This window comes from Ranitomeya imitator, chromosome 1 (genome assembly GCF_032444005.1).
Source record: "Ranitomeya imitator isolate aRanImi1 chromosome 1, aRanImi1.pri, whole genome shotgun sequence".
NCBI lineage: Eukaryota > Metazoa > Chordata > Amphibia > Anura > Dendrobatidae > Ranitomeya > Ranitomeya imitator.
In genome coordinates this window covers 171,933,771-171,957,269 of record NC_091282.1, presented here as the reverse complement: position 1 = coordinate 171,957,269, position 23,499 = coordinate 171,933,771, and the positions used below count along the sequence as shown (strand labels likewise).

The window sequence follows — 23,499 nt, the reverse complement described above, 5'->3', positions numbered from 1 at the left end:
CTCTCGCCTCAATACCCAACACTGCTGCCGGCTCTTGGGACCAGAGTGTGCGGCTGCATGTACAGTATTTCTATGCAGCCACATGCTCTGGTCCCGAGTGCCGGCGGCAGTGCCAGGTATTGATGCGCATGTTTCTCGCATCACACTCGCAAGTGTGACCCTGGCAGTAGAAGGAGGCTACCCTGGTCCAGCGACCACGGACTAGGGCTACCGAAGTGGCTGCTAAATCAGGGTCCTGGGATTCTTTTCCCTCAATTCTATTTAACTTGATTACATTGACAGAACAATGAAACATTCAGGTGACCAAAAGCAGACGGCCTTAATCTGTCACCTCATTTTGGCCCTATAAGCTGTGGCCACCGCCATTAGGGGCTTATCTACAACATTCTGGAATGCTGTAGATAAGCCCCCGATGTATCCTGAAAGATAATAAAAACAAGTTAGATTATACTCACCCAGGGGTGGTCTGGTGCGGTCCGGGTCCGGCACCTCCCGTCTTCATGCGATGACGTCCTCTTCCTTGCTTCCTGTCTCAACTCCTGTGCCGGCGTACATTATCTGCCCTGTTGAGGACAGCGCAAAGTACTGCAGTGCGCAGGCGCTGGGAAAGGTCAGAGAGGCCCAGCGCACTGCAGTACTTTACGCTGCCCTCAACAGGGCAAATCAGTACACCTGCACAGGATCCGCGACAGAAGCAAGGAGGATGACGTCGTATGAAGATGGGAGGCGCCGGACCCGGACCGCGACTCCCATCGGACCCGGACCGCACCAGACCGCCCAGGTGAGTATAATCTAACTTGTTTTTCTTACCTTTTAGGTTACATCGGTGGCTAATCTACAGCATTACAGAATGCATTACAGAATGCTGTAGATAAGCCCCTAAAGGCGGTGGGCGCAGTTTATAGGGCAAAATGAGGTGACAGATTCCATCACTATGTATGAGATTTGCCTGTGTCCTTATCCGGCAGTCAGCTCTGCTCCGCTCATATGTAGGCTCAGGACGCGGCTATTAGGAGATGTACGGTAGCAGGAAGTGAAGGATTTCCCAGTGATTCTCCTGCAGCCACTTTCACTTTGCCCGCTGCCTCCAACGCTCAGGTATCAGCAAACCTCCCGGAACCTGGCACCACGGCAGGCCCACTTATTATGTAGGGACCCCGAAAGGGAGACGGCAGGCACTGCACAGATAGCAGGACAAGCCTCTCAGGCCTCCTGGGAGTTGTGGTTCTTCCCAGTAAGCTAACCTGACAATGTAAACAGATTACATGGAAGGACTATAATCGTGGTGCATGTAACACATAGCAATCTTAGGAGTTCTTGCTCTGAAAAGGTGCCATATATTATACTTGTACAGGGGCCCTTTTCTTTCTGTGTCCACCCAGTGTATATATATATATATATATATATATACACACACATACACGTGACATATATGTAAAGTATAATACAACACAGCACATGTAACATAATACAGCTCATGTAATATATATAATGTGTCATATAATACAGGCCATTTAATATAATACAGCCCATGTAACATGTAATACAGTACAGCCCAGGAATATATGTAACATGTAATATAATATATGGCATGTAATAGATATAACGTGTAATATAATACAACCTATCTAATAAAATGTAATATATGTAACATGTAATATATATAACGTGTAATATAATACAGCTCATGTAATATATATAAAGTGTAATATAATACAGCCCATGTAAAGTATAGCGTAATATAATACAGGCCATCTAATTATTATTATTATTCATTTTTATAGCAACATTTATTCCATGGCGCTTTACACGTGAGTTAACATGAGTAAAACAAGGCACACACAAGTACAGAGGGAGGGAGGACCCTGCCTGTGAGGGCTCACAGTCTACACGGGATGGGTGAGGATACACTAGGAGAGGGTAGAGCTGGTTGTGCGGCGGTTCAGTAGGTTGAGTATCACTGCAGGTTGTAGACTTGTCGGAAGAGGTGAGTCTTCAGGTTCTTTTTGAAGGTTTCCATGGTAGGCGAGAGTCTGATGTGTTGAGGTAGAGAGTTCCAGAGTATGGGATTAATCGGGCAGCAGAGTGTAGGTTGGATTGGAGTGGTGCCAGAGTGCTAGAGGGGAGGCCAGAGAGTAGGAGGTTGCAGTAGTCGAGGCGGGAGATGATAAGGACGTGCACTAGTGTTTTGTGGTTTCATGGTCAAGGAGCGCACGGATCCAGGAGGAGGCAAGGGCTTGGATATGTGGCTTGAAAGAGAGGGCAGAGTCAAGGATCATCCCGAGGCACCGAGCGTGTGGGACTGGGGAAAGTGAGCAGCCATTGACAATGATGGATAGGTCTCGTGGAGGGGCATAGTGATAAGGGGGAAAGATGATGAATTCAGTTTTGTCCATGTTCAGTTTTAGAAAGCGAGTAGAAAAGAAATCTGAAATAGCAGACAGACATTGCGGGATTTTGGTTAGTAAGGAAGTGAGGTCAGGTTCGGAGAGGTAGATCTGCGTCTCGTCGGCGTAGAGATGATACTGTAAACTGTGTTATTCGACGAGCTGTCCCAGGCCAAAGGTGTAGATGGGGAAGAGCAGGGACTCTAGGACTGAGCCTTGGAGAACACCGACAGACGGGGTGAGGTGAGGAGGTGGTGTGGGAGAGGAAGACACTGAATGTTCGGTCTGTTAGATATGATGAGATCCAGGGTAGGGCCAAGTCTGATGCCAAGAGCTGAGAGAATCTGTTTCAGGAGGGAATGGTCGACAGTGTCGAAGGCAGAAGACAGGTCCAGGAGAAGGAGGACAGAGTAGTGTCGCTTGCTCTTGGTGGTTAGTAGGTCATTGGTGACTTTAGTTAGGGCAGTTTCAGTTGAGTGATGCTGTCGGGAGCCAGATTGTAAGCGTTCAAAGAGGGAGCAGGAAGAGAGGTGGGAGGACAGTTCAAGATGAACATGCTGTTCCAGTAGTTTTGAAGCATAAGGGAGAAGAGAGATCGGGCGATAGCTAGATACAGAGGATGGGTCGAGGGAGGGCTTTTTGAGGATGGGTGTGATCGAGGCATGCTTGAAGGATGAGGGGAAGACACCATTTGTAAGTGAGAGATTGAAGAGGTGTGTTAGGGTTGGGATGAAGACTGGCGAGGTTAAGGACGAGGTGGGACGGGAGCGGGTCAAGCATGCAAGTGGTGAGATGTGATCTTGACAGGAGGGTGGAGAGCTGATCTTCTGTCATGCTGAAGAAGCTGGTTTTGGAGGAACAGGACTGAGAAGCGAAGTGCGGCATTGGGGTCAGGGGGCCAAAGCTTTCTCTACTCGTATCGATTTGCTGCTTAAAGGGAACCTGTCACCCCCAAAATCAAAGATGAGCTAAGCCTACCGGCATCAGGGGCTTATTTACAGCATTCTGTAATGCTGTAGATAAGCCCCCGATGTATCCTGAAAAATTAGAAAAAGAGGTTAGATTATACTCACCTGGCAGGGCGGTCCTGTCCGGTGGGCGTCGCGGTCCGGTCCGGGGCCTCCCATCTTCTTACGATGATGTCCTCTTGTATTCACGCTGCGGCTCCGGCACAGGCATACTTTGCCCTGTTGAGGGCAGAGCAAAGTACTGCAGTGCGCAGGCGCCGGAAAAGGTCAGAGACCCGGCACCTGCACACTGCAGTACTTTGCCCTCAACAGTGCACAGTACGCCTGCGCCAAGCCGCAATATGAAGACAAGAAGAGGATGCCATCCTATGAAGATAGGAGGCCCCGGACCCAGACCGCAACACCCATCGGACCGCCCCCCAGGTGAGTATAATCTAACCTCTTTTTCTCATCTTTCAGGATACATCGGGGGCTTATCTACAGCATTACAGAATGCTGTAGATAAGCCGCTGATGCCAGTGGACTTAGCTCATCTTCGATTTTGGGGCTGACAGGTTCCCTTTAAAGAAGGAGGCAAAGTCTTCAGCAGAAATGAGAGGAGAGGGAGGAGGTGCTGGGGGATAGAGTAGAGAATTGAAAGTGTTGAAAAGCTGTTTAGTGTTGGGAGACAGGGAGGATATGAGAGATGAGAAGTAAGTTTGTTTGGCGGCAGTGAGTGTGGACATGAAGCTGGAAAGGGACTGCTTGTATGCGATGAAGTGCTCGGCAGAGTGGGATCTCTTCCATTTCCGCTCAGTGACCCTGGAAGCCCGTCTCAGTTCTTGGTCAGCCAGGTCTGCCTGTTGATTGTAGGAATTTTGCTATGCGTGAGGGGGGCGGCCGAATCAAGTGTTATTGGAATTGTGGTGTTATAATAAGTGGCAGCAGTATCTGTGTCATGAAGGGAAGCTATAAATATAAAGAAGTCTAGCACTCAATTAAGCGGCGATAGATTTGATTTATTTGTAGCACTTGAAACGTTTCAGTCCATAAGGACTTTCATCAGTCACGTGCCGTTAGAAGCCCGTAGGGCTGGGTTCAGAAAGAGCAGGGATGCACAGAATGTGCAAAAAGCGCCGCCACAGCTTGCGTTATAGAGAATGGAGGTAAAATAGAGCTTAATTAGAGTGCTGTAATGGTGGGGCAATGGCCGCACATCAGGATGTAGCACCCACAAGCTGAAAGCGCTGGTGTTCGGGGTGAGGGGCACTGCCTCCAGACACGGTATCCATAACGTAACGATACGCCTTTCAACGGCGGCAGTTAAGGGTACTTAAACCACAGCGCCGTTAATTAACGGCGCTGTGGAAAAAGTAAATAGCGCCCCCCAGAGTCCGAGTTTTCTCCAAGGTCTCGGCTACCAGAGAACATGATTCGGGGGGGGGGGGGGATTTTACCGACCCCGCTTTTGCGATCGCCGGTAATTAACCGTTTACCGGCGATCGCAAAAAAAACGCGATTTCCCTTTTAATTTCTCTGTCCTCCGATGTGATCGCACATCAGAGGACAGAGAAATGGGGTCCCAGATAGCTCCCCAATACTCACCTGTCTCCCCCGGTGCTCCTCGTGGCTCCCGATGGGCGCCGCCATCTTTTTCCGGCAAAAAAAATGACATGCGCCCGCTGGCCGGCACCGGGAGGATCTTTGGGGTCTCGGCTGCCGGGGGTAGCCGAGACCCCGAAGAACATGATCGGGGTCGGTTATACCGATCGCAAAAAAAAAAAGTGTGTAATTCTCTGTCCTCTGATGTGATCGCACATCAGAGGACAGAGAAATAGGGGGATTCGGGGACCCTATTATACTTACCGGTGTCCCTGGGTCCTCCTGCGTCCTCTCCTGCCCGCCGGCGTCTTCTTTGGAAACAAAATGGCGGGCGCATGCGCAGTGCGCTCGCCATCTGTTGCCATCTGCCGGCCGGCAGAAGAAAGCAGTTGGGGCTAGGGTTAGGGCTAAATTTAGGGTTGGGGCTATATATAGGGTTAGGCTTCTTTCACACTTGCGTCGGTACGGGGCGTCGCAATTCGTCGGCCCGACATACCGATGCACGTTGTGAAAATTGTGCACAACGTGGGCAGCGGATGCAGTTTTTCAACGCATCCGCTGCCCAATCTATGTCCTGGGTAGGAAGGGGCGGAGTTACGGCCACTCATGCGCGGTCGGAAATGGCGGACGCGACGTACAAAAAAAGTTACATTGAACGATTTTTTGTGCCAACGGTCCACCAAAACACAACTGATCCAGTGCACGTCGCGATCCGTCGGCAATACAAGTCTATGGGCAAAAAACGCATCCTGCGGGCACATTTGCAGGATCCATTTTTTGTCCAAAACGATGGATTGCGACGGATGCCAAAAGACGCAAGTGTGAAAGTAGCCTTAGGGCTAGGGTTGGGGCTAAAGTTAGGGCTAGGGTTAGGGTTGGAGCTAAAGTTAGGGTTGGGGCTAAATTTAGGGTTAGGGCTAGGGTTGGGGCTAAAGTTAGGGCTAGGGTTGCGGCTAACCCTAACTTTAGCCGCAACCTTAGCCCTAACTTTAGAGTTGGGGTTAGGGTTTGGATTAGGGTTGGCATTAGGGTTACGCTTGGAATTAGGGATAGGTTTGGGATTAGGGTTAAGGTTAGGGTTGGGATTAGGGTTAGGTTTGAGGTTAGGGTTGAGATTAGGATTAGGGGTGTGTTGGATTTAGGGTTTTGATTAGGGTTATGGTTAGGGTTGACATTAGGGTTGTTTTGGGCTAAGGGTTGTGATTATCGTTAGGGTTGTGATTAGGATTATGGATCGGGTTGGGATTAGGGTTAGGGGTGTGTTGGGGTTAGGGTTGGAGTTAGAATTGGGGGGTTTCCACTGTTTAGGTACATCAGGGGGTCTCCAAACACGACAGCCAATTTTGCGCTCAAAAAATCAAATGGTGCTCCCTCCCTTCTGAGCTCTGCCGTGCGCTCAAACAGTGGGTTACCCCCACATATGGGGCATCAGCGTACTCGGGATAAATTGGACAACAACTATTGCTGTCCAATTTCTCCTGTTACTCTTGTGAAAATAAAAATTTGGGGGCTACAATATCTTTTTTGTGGAAAAAAAAATATTTTTTATTTTCACAACTCTGCATTCTAAACTTCTGTGAAGCACTTGGGCATTCAAAGTTCTCACCACACATCTAGATAAGTTCCATGGGGGGTATTGACATACTCAGGAGAAATTGCACAACTTTTGTGGTCTAATTTCTCCGGTTACCCTTGTGAAAATAAAAATTTGGGGGCAAAAAGATCATTTTTGTAGAAAAAATGCGATTTTTTTTTTTTTTATTTTCACGGCTCTACGTTACAAACTTCTGTGAAGCACCTGGGGGTTTAAAGTTCTCACCACACATCTAAATAAGTTCCTTAAGGGGTCTAGTTTACAAAATGGGGTCACTTGTGGGGGGTTTCCACTGTTTAGGCACATCAGGGGCTCTCCAAACGCAACATGGCGTCCGATCTCAATTCCAGCCAATTCTGCATTGAAAAAGTAAAAAGGCGCTCCTTCACTTCCAAGCTCTGCGGTGCGCCCAAAAAGTGGTTTACCCCCACATATGGGGTATCGACGTATTCAGGAGAAATTGCACAACAACTTTTGTGGTCTAATTTCTCCTGTTACCCTTGTGAAAATAAGAATTTGTGGGCGAAAAGATCATTTTTGTGTAAACAAATGCGATTTTTTTATTTTCACGGCTCTACGTTACAAACTTCTGTGAAGCACCTGGGGGTTTAAAGTTCTCACCACACATCTAAATAAGTTCCAAGCTCTGCGGTACGCCCAAAAAGTGGTTTACCCCCACATATGGGGTATTGGCGTGTTCAGGAGAAATTGCATAACAAAATTTATGGTTACATTTCTGTTTTTACACATGTGAAAATAAAAAAAATGGTTCTGAATTAAAATGTTTGCAAAAAAAAGTTAAATGTTCATTTTTTCCTTCCACATTGTTTCAGTTCCTGTGAAGCACGTAAAAGGGTTAATAAACTTCTTGAATATGGTTTTGAGCACCTTGAGGGGTGCAGTTTTTAGAATGGTGTCACACTTGGTTATTTTCTATCATATAGACCCCTCAAAATGACTTCAAATGTGATGTGGTCCCTAAAAAAAAAAATGGTGTTGTAAAAATGAGAAATTGCTGGTCAACTTTTAACCCTTATAACTCCCTAACAAAAAAAAATTTTGTTTCCAAAATTGTGCTGATTTAAAGTAGACATGTGGGAAATGTTATTTATTAACTATTTTTCGTGACATATCTCTCTGATTTAAGGACATAAAAATACAAAGTTTGAAAATTGCTAAATTTTAAAAATTTTCGCCATATTTCCGTCTTTTTCATAAATAATCGCAAGTAATATCGAAGAAATGTTACCACTAACATGCAGTACAATATGTCACAAAAAAACAATCTCAGAATCAGCGGGATCCGTTGAAGCGTTCCAGAGTTATAACCTCATAAAGTGACAGTGGTCAGAATTGTAAAAATTGGCCTCGTCATTAAGTACCAAATTGGCTCTGTCACTAAGGGGTTAATTCATATTGCCCTCATCTATGGACAACTTGGGTTGTGACATCCCATTTAACAATATTATGTGCCTTGTCTTATATTGTGTATGGGTGATCTGTACTACAAATATAAGGGATACATTGTCCTCCATTTTAATGCCTCTATTTCAATGTGTTTCAGAAATGCAAAATCCCAGGAAAGAAATGGTTTCTCAGCTGCACAACTTCTGTGCTCTGGGCGATACTACTAAGCTGTTTGCTCTTCTCAGTCATTCATCCTCCATCATTAATGAAACCGCTGCAAATGGATGGAGTGCTCTTATGTACGCAGCCAGGAATGGCCACTTTGATGTAGTGAAGATGCTTTTGGAGAAAGGGTAATTACACATATCTTTCTTTTATATTTGCTTCATGCCGGCTTCTTAATACAATTAGAGAAGAAAATCAGTCTATTCTACTTTCCATCTTGCAGCTCCACAGCCCTAATTTACACTGAATAGTTTACATTAGAAGATCTCAGCATCGGTGCTCCACGACACCAAGTGTGACATATTTCAATTATATCAGAGTATGAATTTCACAGCTAAAATGACTAAGCCTTACTTATCTGTGTCCTCTACACAAATGTAGGCAATTTAGAGTCTTGAGATGTAGTTAAAACTGTTATCTGCTGCTCTGTAATAAAAGAGACAGTAAAGCGAATATTGAAAAGTAATTAAAGATCCTTGAGAAAATGTTCTCTAAACTGATGCTGTAGGAAAGTACACGGCGGTACCACGTGTAGAACTACTATGGAGTAGAAGAGAAGAAGATGAAGGGGGCTGCAGGGAGAAAAAAAAGAAGGCTGGGTATTCAGTTATATTGTCTGAAGATTTTTTTTTTCAATATACCGTATATACTCGAGTATAAGCCGACCCGAGTATAAGCCGACCCCCCTAATTTTGCCACAAAAAACTGGGAAAACTTATTGACTCGAGTATAAGCCTAGGGTGGTAATGCAGCATTTACCGGTGAATTTCAAAAATAAAAATAGATCATTCTTGCCCCATAGCTGTGCCATATAATGCTCTGCACTGTTCATTATTGCCCCATAGCTGTGCCATATAGTGCTCTGCACCGTTCATATTGCCCCATAGCTGTGCCATATAGTGCTCTGCACCGTTCATATTTCCCCATAGCTGTGCCACATAGTGCACTGCACCGTTCATATTGCCCCATAGCTGTGCCATATAGTGCTCTGCACCGTTCATTTTTGCCCCATAGATGTGCCATATAGTGCTCTGCACCGTTCACTTTTGCCCCATAGCTGTGCCATATAGTGCTCTGCACCGTTCATTCTTGCCCCATAGCTGTGCCATATAGTGCTCTGCACCGTTCATATTTCCCCATAGCTGTGCCATATAGTGCTCTGCACCGTTCATATTTCCCCATATCTGTGCCCCATATAGTGCTCTGCACCGTTCATTATTGCCCCATAGCTGTGCCCCATATAGTGCTCTGCACCGTTCGTATTTCCCCATAGATGCTCCACATAAATCTGTGCCGCTGCTGCTGCAATAAAAAATAAAATGCCATACTCACCTTTCTTGCTTGCAGCTCCCAGCGTCCGGTCCCGGCGTCTCTCCGCTCTGACTGATCAGGCAGATAGACGCCGGGAAGATGGAGCGGCGCCCGGCGGCTGGAACGTGGACAGGTGGCTATGCGATACTTACCTGGTCCTGGCGTCCTGCTCCTTCCCCCGGACAGCTGTCTTCGGTGCCGCAGCTTCTTCCTCTATCAGCGGTCACCGTTACCGCTGATTAGAGAAATGAATATGTGGCTCCACCCCTATGGGAGGTGGAGCCGCTTATTCATTTCTCTAATGAGCGGTCCCACGTGACCGCTGAACAGTGGAAGAACTGCAGCACCGAAGACTGTGGGACGGCAGGGGGAGCGCCAGGATCGCAGAAAGCAGGTAAGTATGCCTCAGCGCACTCTCCCCCTCACCCGCAGACCCTGCCACCCACCTTGACTCGAGTATAAGCCGAGAGGGGCACTTTCAGCCCAAAAATTTGGTCTGAAAATCTTGGCTTATACTCGAGTATATACGGTACTCTTAACTACAAAGAGACATCTGGTCTTACAGTGAAATATTGCACCCGTCCATTCCAATGAAAGTCCAAATTCTTTGTACATCAGGCCAGTGCAGTCCACTAAATGCACTGCACGTGGAGATCTGTGCATCTGACATTACACGTCACATATGATTTATACACACATTCACTACAACAGTAAAAGTGTGTAGCTTATTCTCCTGACACCCGCTTTTCCTCAGGAGTTGCCCCAATTCCCAAGTAATTACTCCCTTGTGCTTCGTTAGCAGCATAGAAGCCCTCGCAGAACACCGGCCTGCCCCCTTCCCTAGTTAGTATATAAAGGCATGACTTATCACCAGTTTGACCCCTGCTTGCATGAAATTACATATGGCTAATGTTAATATTTAACTGTGCTAAAACCTCATGTAGCTCTAAAATCCTATAGAATGACTGTAGCTGTGTTTTATGTACCACAATCCCTCCATAGACGTGTAAGCCTCGAACATACTATTCAATTTGTATAACTTTAGATTTTCTTTTCCAAAAGTGATGGCATAATGCTTGGATATACCATCATGATTCCTAATTGCTTGAGGTTTGAATTTTTTTCCGCACAGCAGCCCTTCCAGCTATCCACTGTGCAGGGAACTACAAGACTATTTATTTGACTAAAATTAGGATTTTGATCAAAAACAGAGTAAGGACTTGGTGAACGCCATCAGGATGGTCCTTAAAGGGAACCTGTTAGCAGCATTGTGCACAGTAACCTACAGACAGTGTCGGGTTGGCACCGTTATACTGAATAAAATGATACCTCGGTTGATGAAATCCATCTTGCAGTTGTTGTTGTTTAATCTGTATTTTCGGTCTGTGTTAATGAGATTCTCGTGACCTGTCAGCAGTCTGCATTAGGAATATCTAATCAGAGCACCACATACACCAACCCCGCCGTAGGGCACGAGAATCTCAATAACACAAACTTAAAATAAAGATTAACCCCTCCCTGATCTTAGACGTACTGTGATCGCATTGCTCCGAGGGTCTCCTACCTTCTCCCTGCAGGCCCGGATCCAAAATGGCCGCGGGGCTCCTTCCGAGTCCTGCAGGGAGGTGGCTACCAAGCGCCTGCTCAGAGCAGGCGCCGGGAAGCCTCCCTGCACTGCCTATCAGATTGCTGATCTGACACAGTGCATTGCAAAGTGTCAGATCAGCGATCTGTCACTATAATGTGATGTTCCCCCCCTGGGGCAATGTAAAGAAGTAAAAAAAAATATTTACAAGTGTAAAAAAAAAAATCCTAAATAAAAAAATATATATATATATTGTTCCAATAAATACATTTCTTTGTCTAAATAAAAAAAACAATAAAAGTACACATATTTAGTATCTCCACGTCCGTAAAGACCCGACCTATAAAATTGTCCCACTAGTTAACCCCTTCAGTGATCACCGTAAAAAAAAGAGGCAAAAAACAACGCTTTATCATTCCGCCAAACAAAAAGTCGAATAACACGATCAAAAAGACTGATATAAATAACCATGGAACCGCTGAAAATGTCATCTTCTCCCGCAAAAAAACGAGCCGCCATACAGCATCATCAGCAAAAAAATAAAAAGTTATAGTCCTCAGAATAAAGCGATGCAAAATAATTATTTTTTTTAAATAAAATCTATTTTATCGTATAAAAGCGGCAAAACATAAAAACATGATATAAATGAGGTATCGCTGTAATCGTACTGACCCGAAGAATAAAACTGCTTTATCAATTTTATCAAACGTGGAACGGTATAAACACCCCCCAAAAGAAATTCACGAATTGCTGGTTTTTGTTCATTTTGTCTCACAAAAATCGTAATAAAAAGCGATCAAAAAATGTCACGTGCCCGAAGATGGTACCAATAAAAACGTCAACTCCCCCCCAAAAAACAAGACCTCACATGACTCCGTGGACCAAAATATGGAAAAATTATAGCTCTCTAAATATGGAGACGCAAAAACTATTTTTTTCAATAAAAAGTGTCTTTTAGTGTATGACAGCTGCCAATCATAAAAATCCGCTAAAAAACTCGCTATAAAAGTAAATCAAACCCCCATTCATCACCCCCTTAGTTAAGGAAAAATAATAAAATTTAAAAAATGTATTTATTTCCATTTTCCCATTAGGGTTAGGTTTGGGGCTAAAGTTAGGGTTAGGGTTGGAGCTAAAGTTAGGATTAGGGCTACAGTTGGAGATGGGGCTACAGTTAGCGTTGGGGCTACGGTTAGCGTTGGGGCTATGGTTAGCGTTGGGGCTACGGTTAGGGTTGGGGCTACAGTTAGGGTTAGGTTTGGGGCTACAGTTAGGTTTGGGGCTACAGTTAGGGTTGGGGCTACAGTTAGGGTTGGGGCTACAGTTAGGGTTGGGGCTACAGTTAGGGTTGGGGCTACAGTTAGGGTTGGGGCTACAGTTAGGGTTGGGGCAACAGTTAGGGTTGGGGCAACAGTTAGGGTTGGGGCAACAGTTAGGGTTGGGGCAACAGTTAGGGTTGGGGCAACAGTTAGGGTTGGGGCAACAGTTAGGGTTGGGGCAACAGTTAGGGTTGGGGCAACAGTTAGGGTTGGGGCTACAGTTAAGGTTAGAGCTAAAGTTAGGGTTAAGGCTAAAGTTAGGGTTAGTGTTGAGATTAAGGTTGGGGCTACAGTTAGGGTTGGGGCTAAAGTTATGGTTGGGGCTACAGTTAGGGTTAGGGCTACAGTTGGGGTTGGGGCTAAAGTTAGGGTTAGGGTGGGGGCTAAAGTTAGGGTTTAGATTACATTTACATTTGGGATTAGGGTTGGGATTAGTGTTAGGGGTGTGTCAGGGTTAGGCTCCCTTCCGAGCTCTCCCGTGCGCCAAAACAGGGGTTTACTCCAACATATGGGGTATCAGCGTACTCAGGAGAAATTGGACAACAACTTTTGGCGTCCAATTTCTCTGGTTACCCTTGGGAAAATAAAAATTGGGGAGGCTAAAAAATCATTTTTGAGGGAAAAAAATTATTTTTTATTTTCATGGCTCTGCATTATAAACTGTAGTAAAACACTTGGGGGTTCAAAGTTCTCACAACACATCTAGATAAGTTCCTTGGGGGGTCTACTTTCCAATATGGGGTCACTTGTTGGGGGTTTCTACTGTTTAGGTACATCAGGGGCTCTGCAAACGCAATGTGATGTCTGCAGACCATTCCATCTAAGTCTGCATTCCAAACAGCGCTCCTTCCCTTCCAAGCTCTGCCATGGGCCCAAACAGTAGTTTTCTCCCACATATGGGGTATCAGCGTACTTAGGACAAATTGGACAACAACTTTTGGGGTTCAATTTCTCCTGTTACTCTTGAGAAAATACAAAACTGGCGGCTAAAAAATAATTTTTGTGGAAAAAAGAATTTTTATTTTCATGGCTCTGCGTTATAAACTGTAGTGAAACACTTGGGGGTTCAAAATGCTCACCACACACCTAGATAAGTTACTTATGGGGTCTACTTTCCAAAATTGTGTCACTTGTGGGGGGTTTCAATGTTTAGGCACGTCAGGGGCTCTCCAAACGCGACTTGGTGTCCTATACCAATTCCAGTCAATTTTGCATTGAAAAGTCAAACGGCGCTCCTTCCCTTCCGAGCTCTGCCATGCGCCCAAACAGTGGTTTACCCCCACATATGGGGTATCAGCATACTCAGGACAAATTGCACAACAATTTTTGGGGTCGAATTTCTCCTGTTACCCTTGGTAAAATAAAACAAATTGGAGCTAAATTACATTTTTTGTGAAAAAAAGTTAGATGTTCATTTTTTTTTTTTAAACATTCCAAAAATTCCTGTGAAACACCTGAACGGTAAATAAACTTCTTCAATGTGGTTTTTAGCACCTTGAGGGGTGCAGTTTTTAGAATGGTGTCACACTTAGGTATTTTCTTTCATATAGACCCCCTCAAAGTGACTTAAAATGTGATGTAGTCCCTAAAAAAAAATGGTGTTGTAAAAATGAGAAATGGCTGATAAACTTTTAACCCTTTTTTAACAACAAAAAAAAATTTTGGTTCCAAAATTGTGCTGATGTAAAGTAAACATGTGGGAAATGTTACTTATTAAGTATTTTGTGTGACATAACTTTTTATTAAATATCTTTATTTAGCTCAAAAAAGCCTTCATTGCTGTACAAAAATGTATGCAAAATTGCATACAAAAACGCGCATTTTGCGGCAGCGTTGTTCCTGCCAAGAGATGCAGAAATCTCTGCAAGCAAATTCTCAATGTGCTCACATAGCCTTAGTATAGTAATATATAAGTTTATCATGCAGGTAGCATCACTTGATGTCTGCCAGCAGCAGCTCTGATATTTGCATCTATCACTTCCTGTCCCCAGGCTTACTGTGTTCTAATACTACAAGTTCCATCATGCATTGCGTTGGCCTGTGAGCCAGCACTTCTCAATCTCCATCCATTTTCCACTCAAACTCCTCCCTGCTCCATGCCTCCTTTTACTATGATTACATGCACTGCACTGTGTTTGTTATGCAAATTTCAGCCAGTCTTTTAAAGCAATAGCCTTACATGGATTAGATTACATAACCCCTTTGCTTTTGAAATGCAGATGGCAGCACTTCACTAGCAAAGGTGTCAGCCCTGCTCTACTGCTGAATCAGACTGCCTGCTCAGTTTGCTTGAGACAGGCTAAGGCTACGTTCACATTTGCGGTGCATCGGGCGCAACCGCGGCGACGCATGCGCCATGCGCCCCTATATTTAACATGGGGGGCGCATGGACATGCGTTTTGTTGCGTTTTGTGACGCATGCGTTTTTTGGGCGCAAGCGTCAGGGCGCAGAGGACGCTGCTTGTTGCATTTTTTTTGCGCTATAAAAATGAACGCATGCGTCACAAAACGCAGCGTTTTGCATGCGTTTTTGTTTGCGTTGTGCGTCGCCGACGCAGCCCTGCACAACGCAAATGTGAACGTTGCCTAATTGTGTCTTCAGGATGCCAACTCATGGAAGCTGTCATTTAATCCAAAACCACTACACCCACCACCAGCAGCACAGTGACAACTTTGTTTCTTTGTGTATAACTCCTGTGCTGGAAACATGAAGTATCAGACATTACAGCGGAGGAAGAAGAATCTCCATCGCAGTCTAGTACCATGTGATCCCTGCTGAGATGTTCTCATAGAAGCTATATATCTAATGCAAGTACATTACAAAAGGTATTGTTTTGAAAAGCTATGATATAGAACAGGGAGGTGAAAAAGTAATGGGAACCCCTTTAAAGTCCCCTCTGTAAATAAAGCAGTAGTGAGCATGTGCGACCACTGCCCTATTCTCTGTCTATAAGAGCGGTGGTCGTACATTCTCACTAGCAGTACATTTGGAGTTTAGGGCACAAGTCGCTTCAGCAGAACAGTATGATTATGGCTTTTTTAGGATTTGCTATTTTTTTCAATTTCCGGAAAAATGGCTTTCTGACACTTTACATTTCTTATTAGACTAAATCATAATATATCATTGATTGCATATGAAAAACAAGGACAGATGCTCTTCGCTGCTAACATATGTGATGTTAGCTAAGGTTTTGCTGTCTTATGTATTATTATCCTGATCATAAGAAGCTATTAAATATGTATCTGCAACTTATCATTTGTTTATTTTTAGGTGTGACAAGACATTAGTGAACAAATCCCGACAGACTGCTTTAGATATAGCCAAGTTTTGGGGTCACAAACACATTGTTAACTTGCTCTCGAATGCAAAAGGTGGAGTGAAGCCTCATTTCTTGTTGGACACTAAAGAGGAACATGAGAATTATTTCAGCAGTACATTTCTGGACAGAAGGAGTGATAAACGGACAGACACTAACTGGTTAAAATCCAAGCACACACATGCCAGTTCAGTGTACATCATTTTCTCCAACCTATGTCCTCTAGTATCGCTAATTGGTACAAAAGATAGCGCACAAGAGCCAGAAATCAAGCTCTGCAGACTTCAGCATGATGATGTGAAGGAATTCTTGTCAAGGCCCGATGAGGTCTCATTAATATTTCTTGGAGTGGAAACCCAATTAAATCATCCATTTTCAGCAGAACAGGAAGACGGACTGGTGGCCTGGTTTGCCCTCAATGTGGAAAATTTATCTACAGATCAGTTTGAGAGAAAATTTGAAGGCTGCTATTTTCTTCAGCCGCCAATGCCAGCCCTGCTGCAGCTGGTCAGCACTGAAGCAGGTATAAGGGTTAATAACTCTTAATTTTACATTGTTTCTTCATACCAATACAGTATGGGCTGTGATATTGCATTATTCTGGTGTCAATGGAACCGGAAGGGGTTTGATTATCAGTAACTCTAGACTTAAAAAAAAAAAGAAAATAGAATATTAATACAGATTAATTCTTAAATTCCTATACTATACTTGTTTTGTCTAGATGGATAATCACTGTAATAAATAAAAATGGCCACTGCCTTTTTACACTGATGGAAACCCTTCCTAGAATCTTAATAGGATAGAGCATGTACGGTAGGAAGCGCCAACATCTCCCTTTATGATATCAGGGGTGCTCAAAGTGAGAAGAGGCTGTTCACACTGCGGTCCACCTTGTCTTTCTGTTATATTACTGGAGATACTGGTGGTGGTAAGGTAAGAAGAAGCTGCTCACACTGCTGTTCATCTTGTCTTTCTGATCTAATTCTGGAAATACTGGTGGTGCTAATGTAAGAAGGAGCTGCTCACACCGCTGTCCACCCTGTTTATCTGTTTTAATACTGGAGATACTGGTGATGCTGAGGTACGAAGAAGCTGCTCGCTGCAGTCCACCCTGGAGTTGATTGCCCATGTCTGTAGTACTCGCCATTACGGCCTACTGAGTACTGAGGCCACGACAGCTGCCAAGCAAGTTTGGGTGGGGCCTCCACTTATTAGACCATTTTGTCACATAAAAGGTCTTGTTGTCTTAACTAACAACACGTGTGTATTTTTTATAGAAGTGTGTAATGCTGTAAAGTAATGTTTCCCCGTTATCTGCTCTCTCTGTTTTTAGGGATTTTGGCACAAGCTCGATCTGTCTTTGCCTGGCACAATCGATACAAATTCTGTCCAACTTGTGGTGGTAAGGCAATAATTGAGGAAGGCGGATATAAGCGGACATGTGTAACGAAAGGATGCCCCAGTCTAAAAGGAATCCACAATACGTCATACCCAAGAGTGGGTGAGTGCTTAACCCTTTTGCGCCATAGCCTGTTTTCACCTTCCTGACCAAGCCAATTTTTTTCAATTCTGATCACTGTCACTTTATGTGGTAATAACGTTGGAACGCTTGCACAGATCCCCTTGATTCTGAGATTGTATTTTTCATGATATATCGTACTTCATGATAGTGGTAAATTTATTTGTGAAAATATCAGAATTTGAACCAAAATTTTGAAAATTATGCAATTTTCAAACGTTAATTTTTTATGCCCTTAAACCAGAAAGTTATATCACACAAAATAGCTAATAAATAACATTTACATCTGCATCATTTTAGAAACTTTTTTTTTGCTAGGAAATCAGAAGGGTTAAACGTTTATCAGCAATTTCTCATTTTTCCAACAACATTTACAAAACCAATTTTTTTTAGGAACCACATCATATTTGTAGTAACTTTCAGGGGCATATGTGACAGAAAATACTTTAAATTGACACCACTTTAAAAACTGCACCCCTGAAAGTGCTCAAAACCACATTCAAGGAGTTTATTAACCCTTCAGGTGCTTCACAGGAAAAAAAGCAATGTGAAAGGGAAAAATTTAAATGTAACTTTTTCCAAAACATTTTTTATCCTCAAATTTTGTGTAACAGGAGAAAATCGACCTTATAATTTCTTGTGCAATTTCTCTTGAGTGCGACAATACCCCATATTTGATGGAAAACTGCTGTTTGGGCGCACAGCTTGGAAGAGAAGGAGTGCCATTTGACTTTTGAATGCAAAATTGGTTGGAATAGATAATGGATGCTATCTTACGTTTGCAGAGCCCTTGATGTGCCTAAACAAAGGAATTCTCCCACAAGTGACTGCTTTTCATAAACTACACCCCTCAAGGAATTTATGTAGATGTTTGGAGAGAACTTTCAACTTTGGAGAGTACTTAACAGAATTTTGTAACGTTGAGCCGTGAAAATGAAAAATCACATTTTTGACAAATAAATGTGACTTTAGCACCAAATTTTTCATTTTCATAAGGGTAACAGAAGAAAATGAAATGAACCAAACAATTTGTTGAGCACTTTATCCTGACTACCTCAATACCTCATATGTGGTGGAAAACAACCCCTCAGGGAATGTATCTAGAGGTGTTGTGAGCACTTTCAGCCTGCAGGTGCTTCACTGAATTTTATAACGTTGAGCCATGAAAATAAAGAATCACATTTTTCCCACAAGTGACACAATTTTGCAAACTATACCTCTCTAGGAATTCATCTGGTGGAGCTGTGAACATTTTTAGCCCTCAGGCGATTCATAGAATTTATAATCCAGTCAGGAGAACAAAGGAATTGCAGCACTCACCTGATCATTGAAGATACAGTCCTTTATTCCATTGCATGAATGATATTGTAAGGTGCTGTTGTTCAGATTGAAGGGGAGATTAACTGGTGAGACTAGAGACCAGATGGACTAAGGCCATTTCGCACCTTACTTAATGAATTCATAGAATTGTATAACATTGAGCTGAGAAAATGAAAAATTACCATTTTTTCCACTAAAATGTTGGTTTGGCTCCAAGTTTGTAATTTCAAAAGGGGTAATCGAAGAAATTCCCTAACAAATTGTACTGTTCATTTTCTCCTGAGTACGCCAATTTCTGGTGAATGTAGCAATGCCCTATATGTGGCTATGCAGTACTGCGTAGCCACATGATGAAAATCTGGAGGCAAGGAGCACTATTTGACTCTTAGAGAACAAATTTTTTGTAGACCAGTTTGCGGACTCCATATACCGAGCCCCTAAGTGCCAGAAGAGCAGAATCCCCGATCATTTTGGAAATTACACCCCTCTGGGAATTTATCTACAGGTGTAGTGATGATTTTAACTCCATGGGTGTTTTCCAGAAACGAGCAGCAATGGATATTGCAGAGTAAATGTAAGTGCGGGGTAATAATAATAAATAATAATAATCTTTATATAGCGCCAACATATTCCGCAGCGCTTTACAGTTTAACAGTTTCAAACACAATAGTCATAAATAACAACGTTAACCATACAATAATTAAAGCGAAATAAGACGACCCTTCTCGTGAGAGCTTACAATCTACAATGAGATACAAATACAGGTGTGTATTTACAATGATGGTCCAGCCATCTTCAGGGGGTGGGGGATAGATGGAGATAGTGAATGGGCTACACACATACAAACATAAAATGACTTTGATTAGTGAACGTGGTAGGCCGCTCTGAACAAATGTGTTTTGAGCGAGCGCCTAAAACTATGCATATTGTGGATGGTCCTAATATCTTGGGGTAGAGCATTCCAGAGGATTGGCGCAGCACGGGAGAAGTCTTGGAGTCGGGAGTGGGAGGTACGAATTAGTGCAGAGGTTAGTCGAATGTCATTTGCAGAGCGCAGTGGTCTGTTAGGCCGATAGACAGAAATGAGGGAGGATATGTAAGGGGGTGCCGCAATGTGGAGAGCTTTATGGGTGAGAACAAGTACTTTGAATTGTATCCTGTAATGAATGGGCAGCCAGTGTAATGACTGGCGAAGAGCGGACGCGTCCGAGTAATGATTAGCCAGATGGACGACCCTGGCTGCTGCATTAAGGATGGACTGGAGAGGGGAAAGTCGAGTGAGGGGGAGGCCAATTAATAGAGCATTGCAGTAGTCCAGGCGGGAGTGGATCAGGGCGACAGGGTTTTTGTTGTTTCCATGGTGAGAAAAGGGCGGATTCTAGAGATGTTCTTTAGGTGTAAGCAGGCAAGTGATTGTATATGGAAGGTGAAGGAGTGATCGGAGTCAAACATAACACCCAGACAGCGCGCCTGCTGCTGGGGTGTTATTATGGTGCTACCCACGGAGATGGAAATGTCAGATTTAGGGAGGTTAGTAGATGGCGGGAGCAGAAGTAGTTCAGTTTTGGAGAGGTTGAGTTTCAGATAGAGAGCGGACATGATGTTGGAGACTGCAGACAGACAGTCAGTGGCGTTCTGTAGTACAGCGGGGGTAAGGTCAGGGAATGAGGGATGACTGAAAGCCAAATCTGCTGATGGTCTGTCCAATTGGGGCCGTGGAGAGGGAGAAGAGAAGGGGGCCAAGAACTGAGCCCTGAGGCACCCCAACAGTGAGAGGAAGAGGAGATGAAGTGGAGCCAGTGAACAGAACACTGAAGGAGCAGTCAGAAAGATAGGAGGAGAACCAGGAGAGAGCAGTGTCCTTAATGCCTAGTGAGACGTGACTGGAGCCTAGAGAGTAGGAGAGGGTGGTCAACAGTGTTGAAAGCTGCAGAAAGGTTGAGAAGAATGAGCAGAGAGTGGTCACTGTTACGTGCTGTCAGAAGGTCATTGGTAACTTTGATGAGTGCAGTTTCTGTCGAATGTAAGGGGCGGAAACTGGACTGTGAAGGGTTTAGGAGGGAGTGAGTGGAGAGGTAACGGGTAAGGCGGGAGTATATCAGGCGCTCCAAGAGTTTAGAGATAAAGGTGAGATTGGAGACGTTTGTGCAGGATGGGTCGAGAGCCGGGTTTTTTTTAGTAATGGTGTAATGATAGAGTGTTTGAAGGAGGAGGGGAAAATGCCAGAGGAGAGGGAGAGATTAAAGATTGTAGTTAGGTGAGTGGTGACGACTGGAGAGAGAGACTGGAGGAGGTGTTAGGGAATGGGGTCGCGGTGCATGTAGTCGGACGAGAAGAAGAGAGGAGCCTGGAGACGACTTCTTCTGTGATGGGATCGAATGTGGAGAGTGAGCCAGGGGAAATGCAGGGACGGATGGGAGTCACTGAACTTGGTGATAGGGAGTGGATTTCCTGATGGATATTGTCTATTTTCTCTATAAAGTGGGAGGCCAGGTCATCAGCACAAATGTCTGTGATAGGGGCTTTGTGCTTTTGGCCTGAGGAGGGAGTGAAAGGTGTTAAAAAAGTTTCATGGGGTTGTTGGATAGTGAAAAGATCAGGGTGGTGAAGTACAGTCATGGCCAAAATTATTGACACCACTGCAATTCTGTCAGATAATACTCAAAGAAAAATTGACAAGAGATTTCCACGCAAGATTGTGGGGATGTTGGATAATGAACCTCGACTAACATCTAAACAAGTTCAAGCTGCCCTGCAGTCCGAGGGTACAACAGTGTCAACCTGTACTATCCATCGGCGTCTGAATGAAAAGGGACTGTATGGTAGGAGACCCAGGAAGACCCCACTTCTTACCCCGAGACATAAAAAAGCCAGGCTGGAGTTTGCCAAAACGTACCTGAAAAAGCTTAAAACGTTTTGGAAGAATGTTCTCTGGTCAGATGAGACAAAAGTAGAGCTTTTTGGGCAAAGGCATCAAGATAGAGGTTAAAGGAGAAAAAAAGAGGCATTCAAAGAAAAGAACACGGTCCCTACAGTCAAACATGGCGGAGGTTCCCTGATGTTTTGGGGTTGCTTTGCTGCCTCTGGCACTGGACTGCTTGATCGTGTGCATGGCATTATGAAGTCTGAAGACTACCAACAAATTTTGCAGCATAATGTAGGGCCCAGTGTGAGAAAGCTGGGCCTCCCTCAGAGGTCATGGGTCTTCCGAGCTCTTGGGAATGTCGGTATGGTGAGCTGGATTTTGTTTTTTCCTGTCTTCCAGCAGGACAATGACCCAAAACACACTTCAAAAAGCACTAGAAAATGGTTTGAGAGAAAGCACTGGAGACTTCTAAGGTGGCCAGCAATGAGTCCAGACCTGAATCCCATAGAACACCTGTGGAGAGATCTAAAAATGGCAGTTTGGAGAAGGCACCCTTCAAATATCAGGGACCTGGAGCAGTTTGCCAAAGAAGAATGGTCTAAAATTCCAGCAGAGCATTGTAAGAAACTCATTGATGGTTACCGGAAGCGGTTGGTTGCAGTTATTTTGGCTAAAGGTTGTGCAACCAATTATTAGGCTGAGGGTGCCAATACTTTTGTCTGGCCATTTTTGGAGTTTTGTGTGAAATGATCAATGTTTTGCTTTTTGCTTCATTCTCTTTTGTGTTTTTCATTTAAGACAAATTAGATAAAGATAATAATACCAAATAATTTGTGTTTGCAATCATTTTCAGGAAGAAAATGAGTATTATCTGACAGAATTGCAGGGGTGTCAATACTTTTGGCCATGACTGTAGGTCTGTTTGGCAAGGTGAAGGGCAGAGTTATAGGTCCTTAACATAAATTTGAAGTGTATGAAGTCTTCTGGTGGGCGTGTTTTCCTCCATAAGTCTTCAGCACACCTAGAGCATCGCTGGAGAAATCGGGTTTGCGATGTGAGCCAGGGCCGTTTCACTCTGTGTTTTGGAGGTTCTGAGGGTGAGGGGAGCTACTTGGTCAAGGGTGCTTCTAAGTAAGTGCTCAGCATAGAGTGCAGGATTAATGTGAGCAGAGCCGTACTCTGATATTTGTGAGTCAGAATAAACAAATCAACAGCAGGTCAAGTATAAGTCATTAGCAAGCTAAAATTTTTGAGTCGATGTAATTTCAGTAATACCAAATTCATATTGAATTTTTATGTTTTGGCTGCTATCACACACTAAGAAAACGCTTTTTATACAAAATAAAAAATGTCTTTGCATCATTATATTTTGAAAGCTATATTTACTATATTTCTGCTGACAATCTTGTGAGGGCTGGTGTTTTTGAGTTGATGTTTTTATTGGTACCATTTTTCGGGCACATGCCATTTTTTATCGCTTTTTATTCCAATTTTTGGGAGGTAGTATGAGGAAAAAGCATAGTTTTTTTGTCACTTTTATATTAAACTTTTTATGTTGTTCACTGAAGGTTTTGACTAATGTGACAGTTTGATAAATCTGGTCGTTACAGATGCCGCAATACCAGACGTGTACTTTTTTGTTTATTTTTGTTTTTACATAAGCATATGTATTTACTGGTATAATGTCTTTTCCTTTTTTTAGTGATTTATTTATTTTTTATATTTAAGAAAAAAAATGCTTTTTTTTATTACTTTTTTTTTTACGGGACTTCAACATTTCTTTCTCTAATCACTGGTCTCATGCATTGCAACGCCTTTGTATTGCTGTATTGCAATGCATGAGACCTGTCGGCTTTACACTGGCAGATCGCCTGTTGCTGGCTGGGACTTACAGGCCACAGTAGCTGGCAGACCCAGAAGTCTTTATTTCACCTTCGGCTGCTATGACAACCCTCAGCTCCCCGTGGTCAAGTTGTGGGGGTGTCGTAGAGCTGAGAGAGGGAACCCACTCCATCTCACAATCTCCTAAATGCTGCTATCACCCTTGATCTTGGCATCTAGAATATAACACAGGGCTAACATAATCATGAACTGAGCCAA

The 23,499-nt window shown here is 43.8% G+C and overlaps 1 protein-coding gene across 1 annotated transcript in view; it reads left to right on the top strand.

Annotated features, from left to right (window-relative positions):
- The first annotated feature begins 1,027 nt into the window (after positions 1–1,027).
- Positions 1,028–23,499, top strand: part of NUDT12 (nudix hydrolase 12) — a 42,342-nt gene continuing 19,870 nt past the window's right edge. Inside the window, exons 1-4 of the mRNA XM_069752489.1 lie at positions 1,028–1,098; positions 8,095–8,290; positions 15,649–16,217; positions 17,028–17,195. Of these exons, the coding sequence (XP_069608590.1) occupies positions 8,097–8,290; positions 15,649–16,217; positions 17,028–17,195 (931 nt within the window). The 5' untranslated portion in view covers positions 1,028–1,098; positions 8,095–8,096. The remainder of the gene's footprint in view (positions 1,099–8,094; positions 8,291–15,648; positions 16,218–17,027; positions 17,196–23,499) is intronic.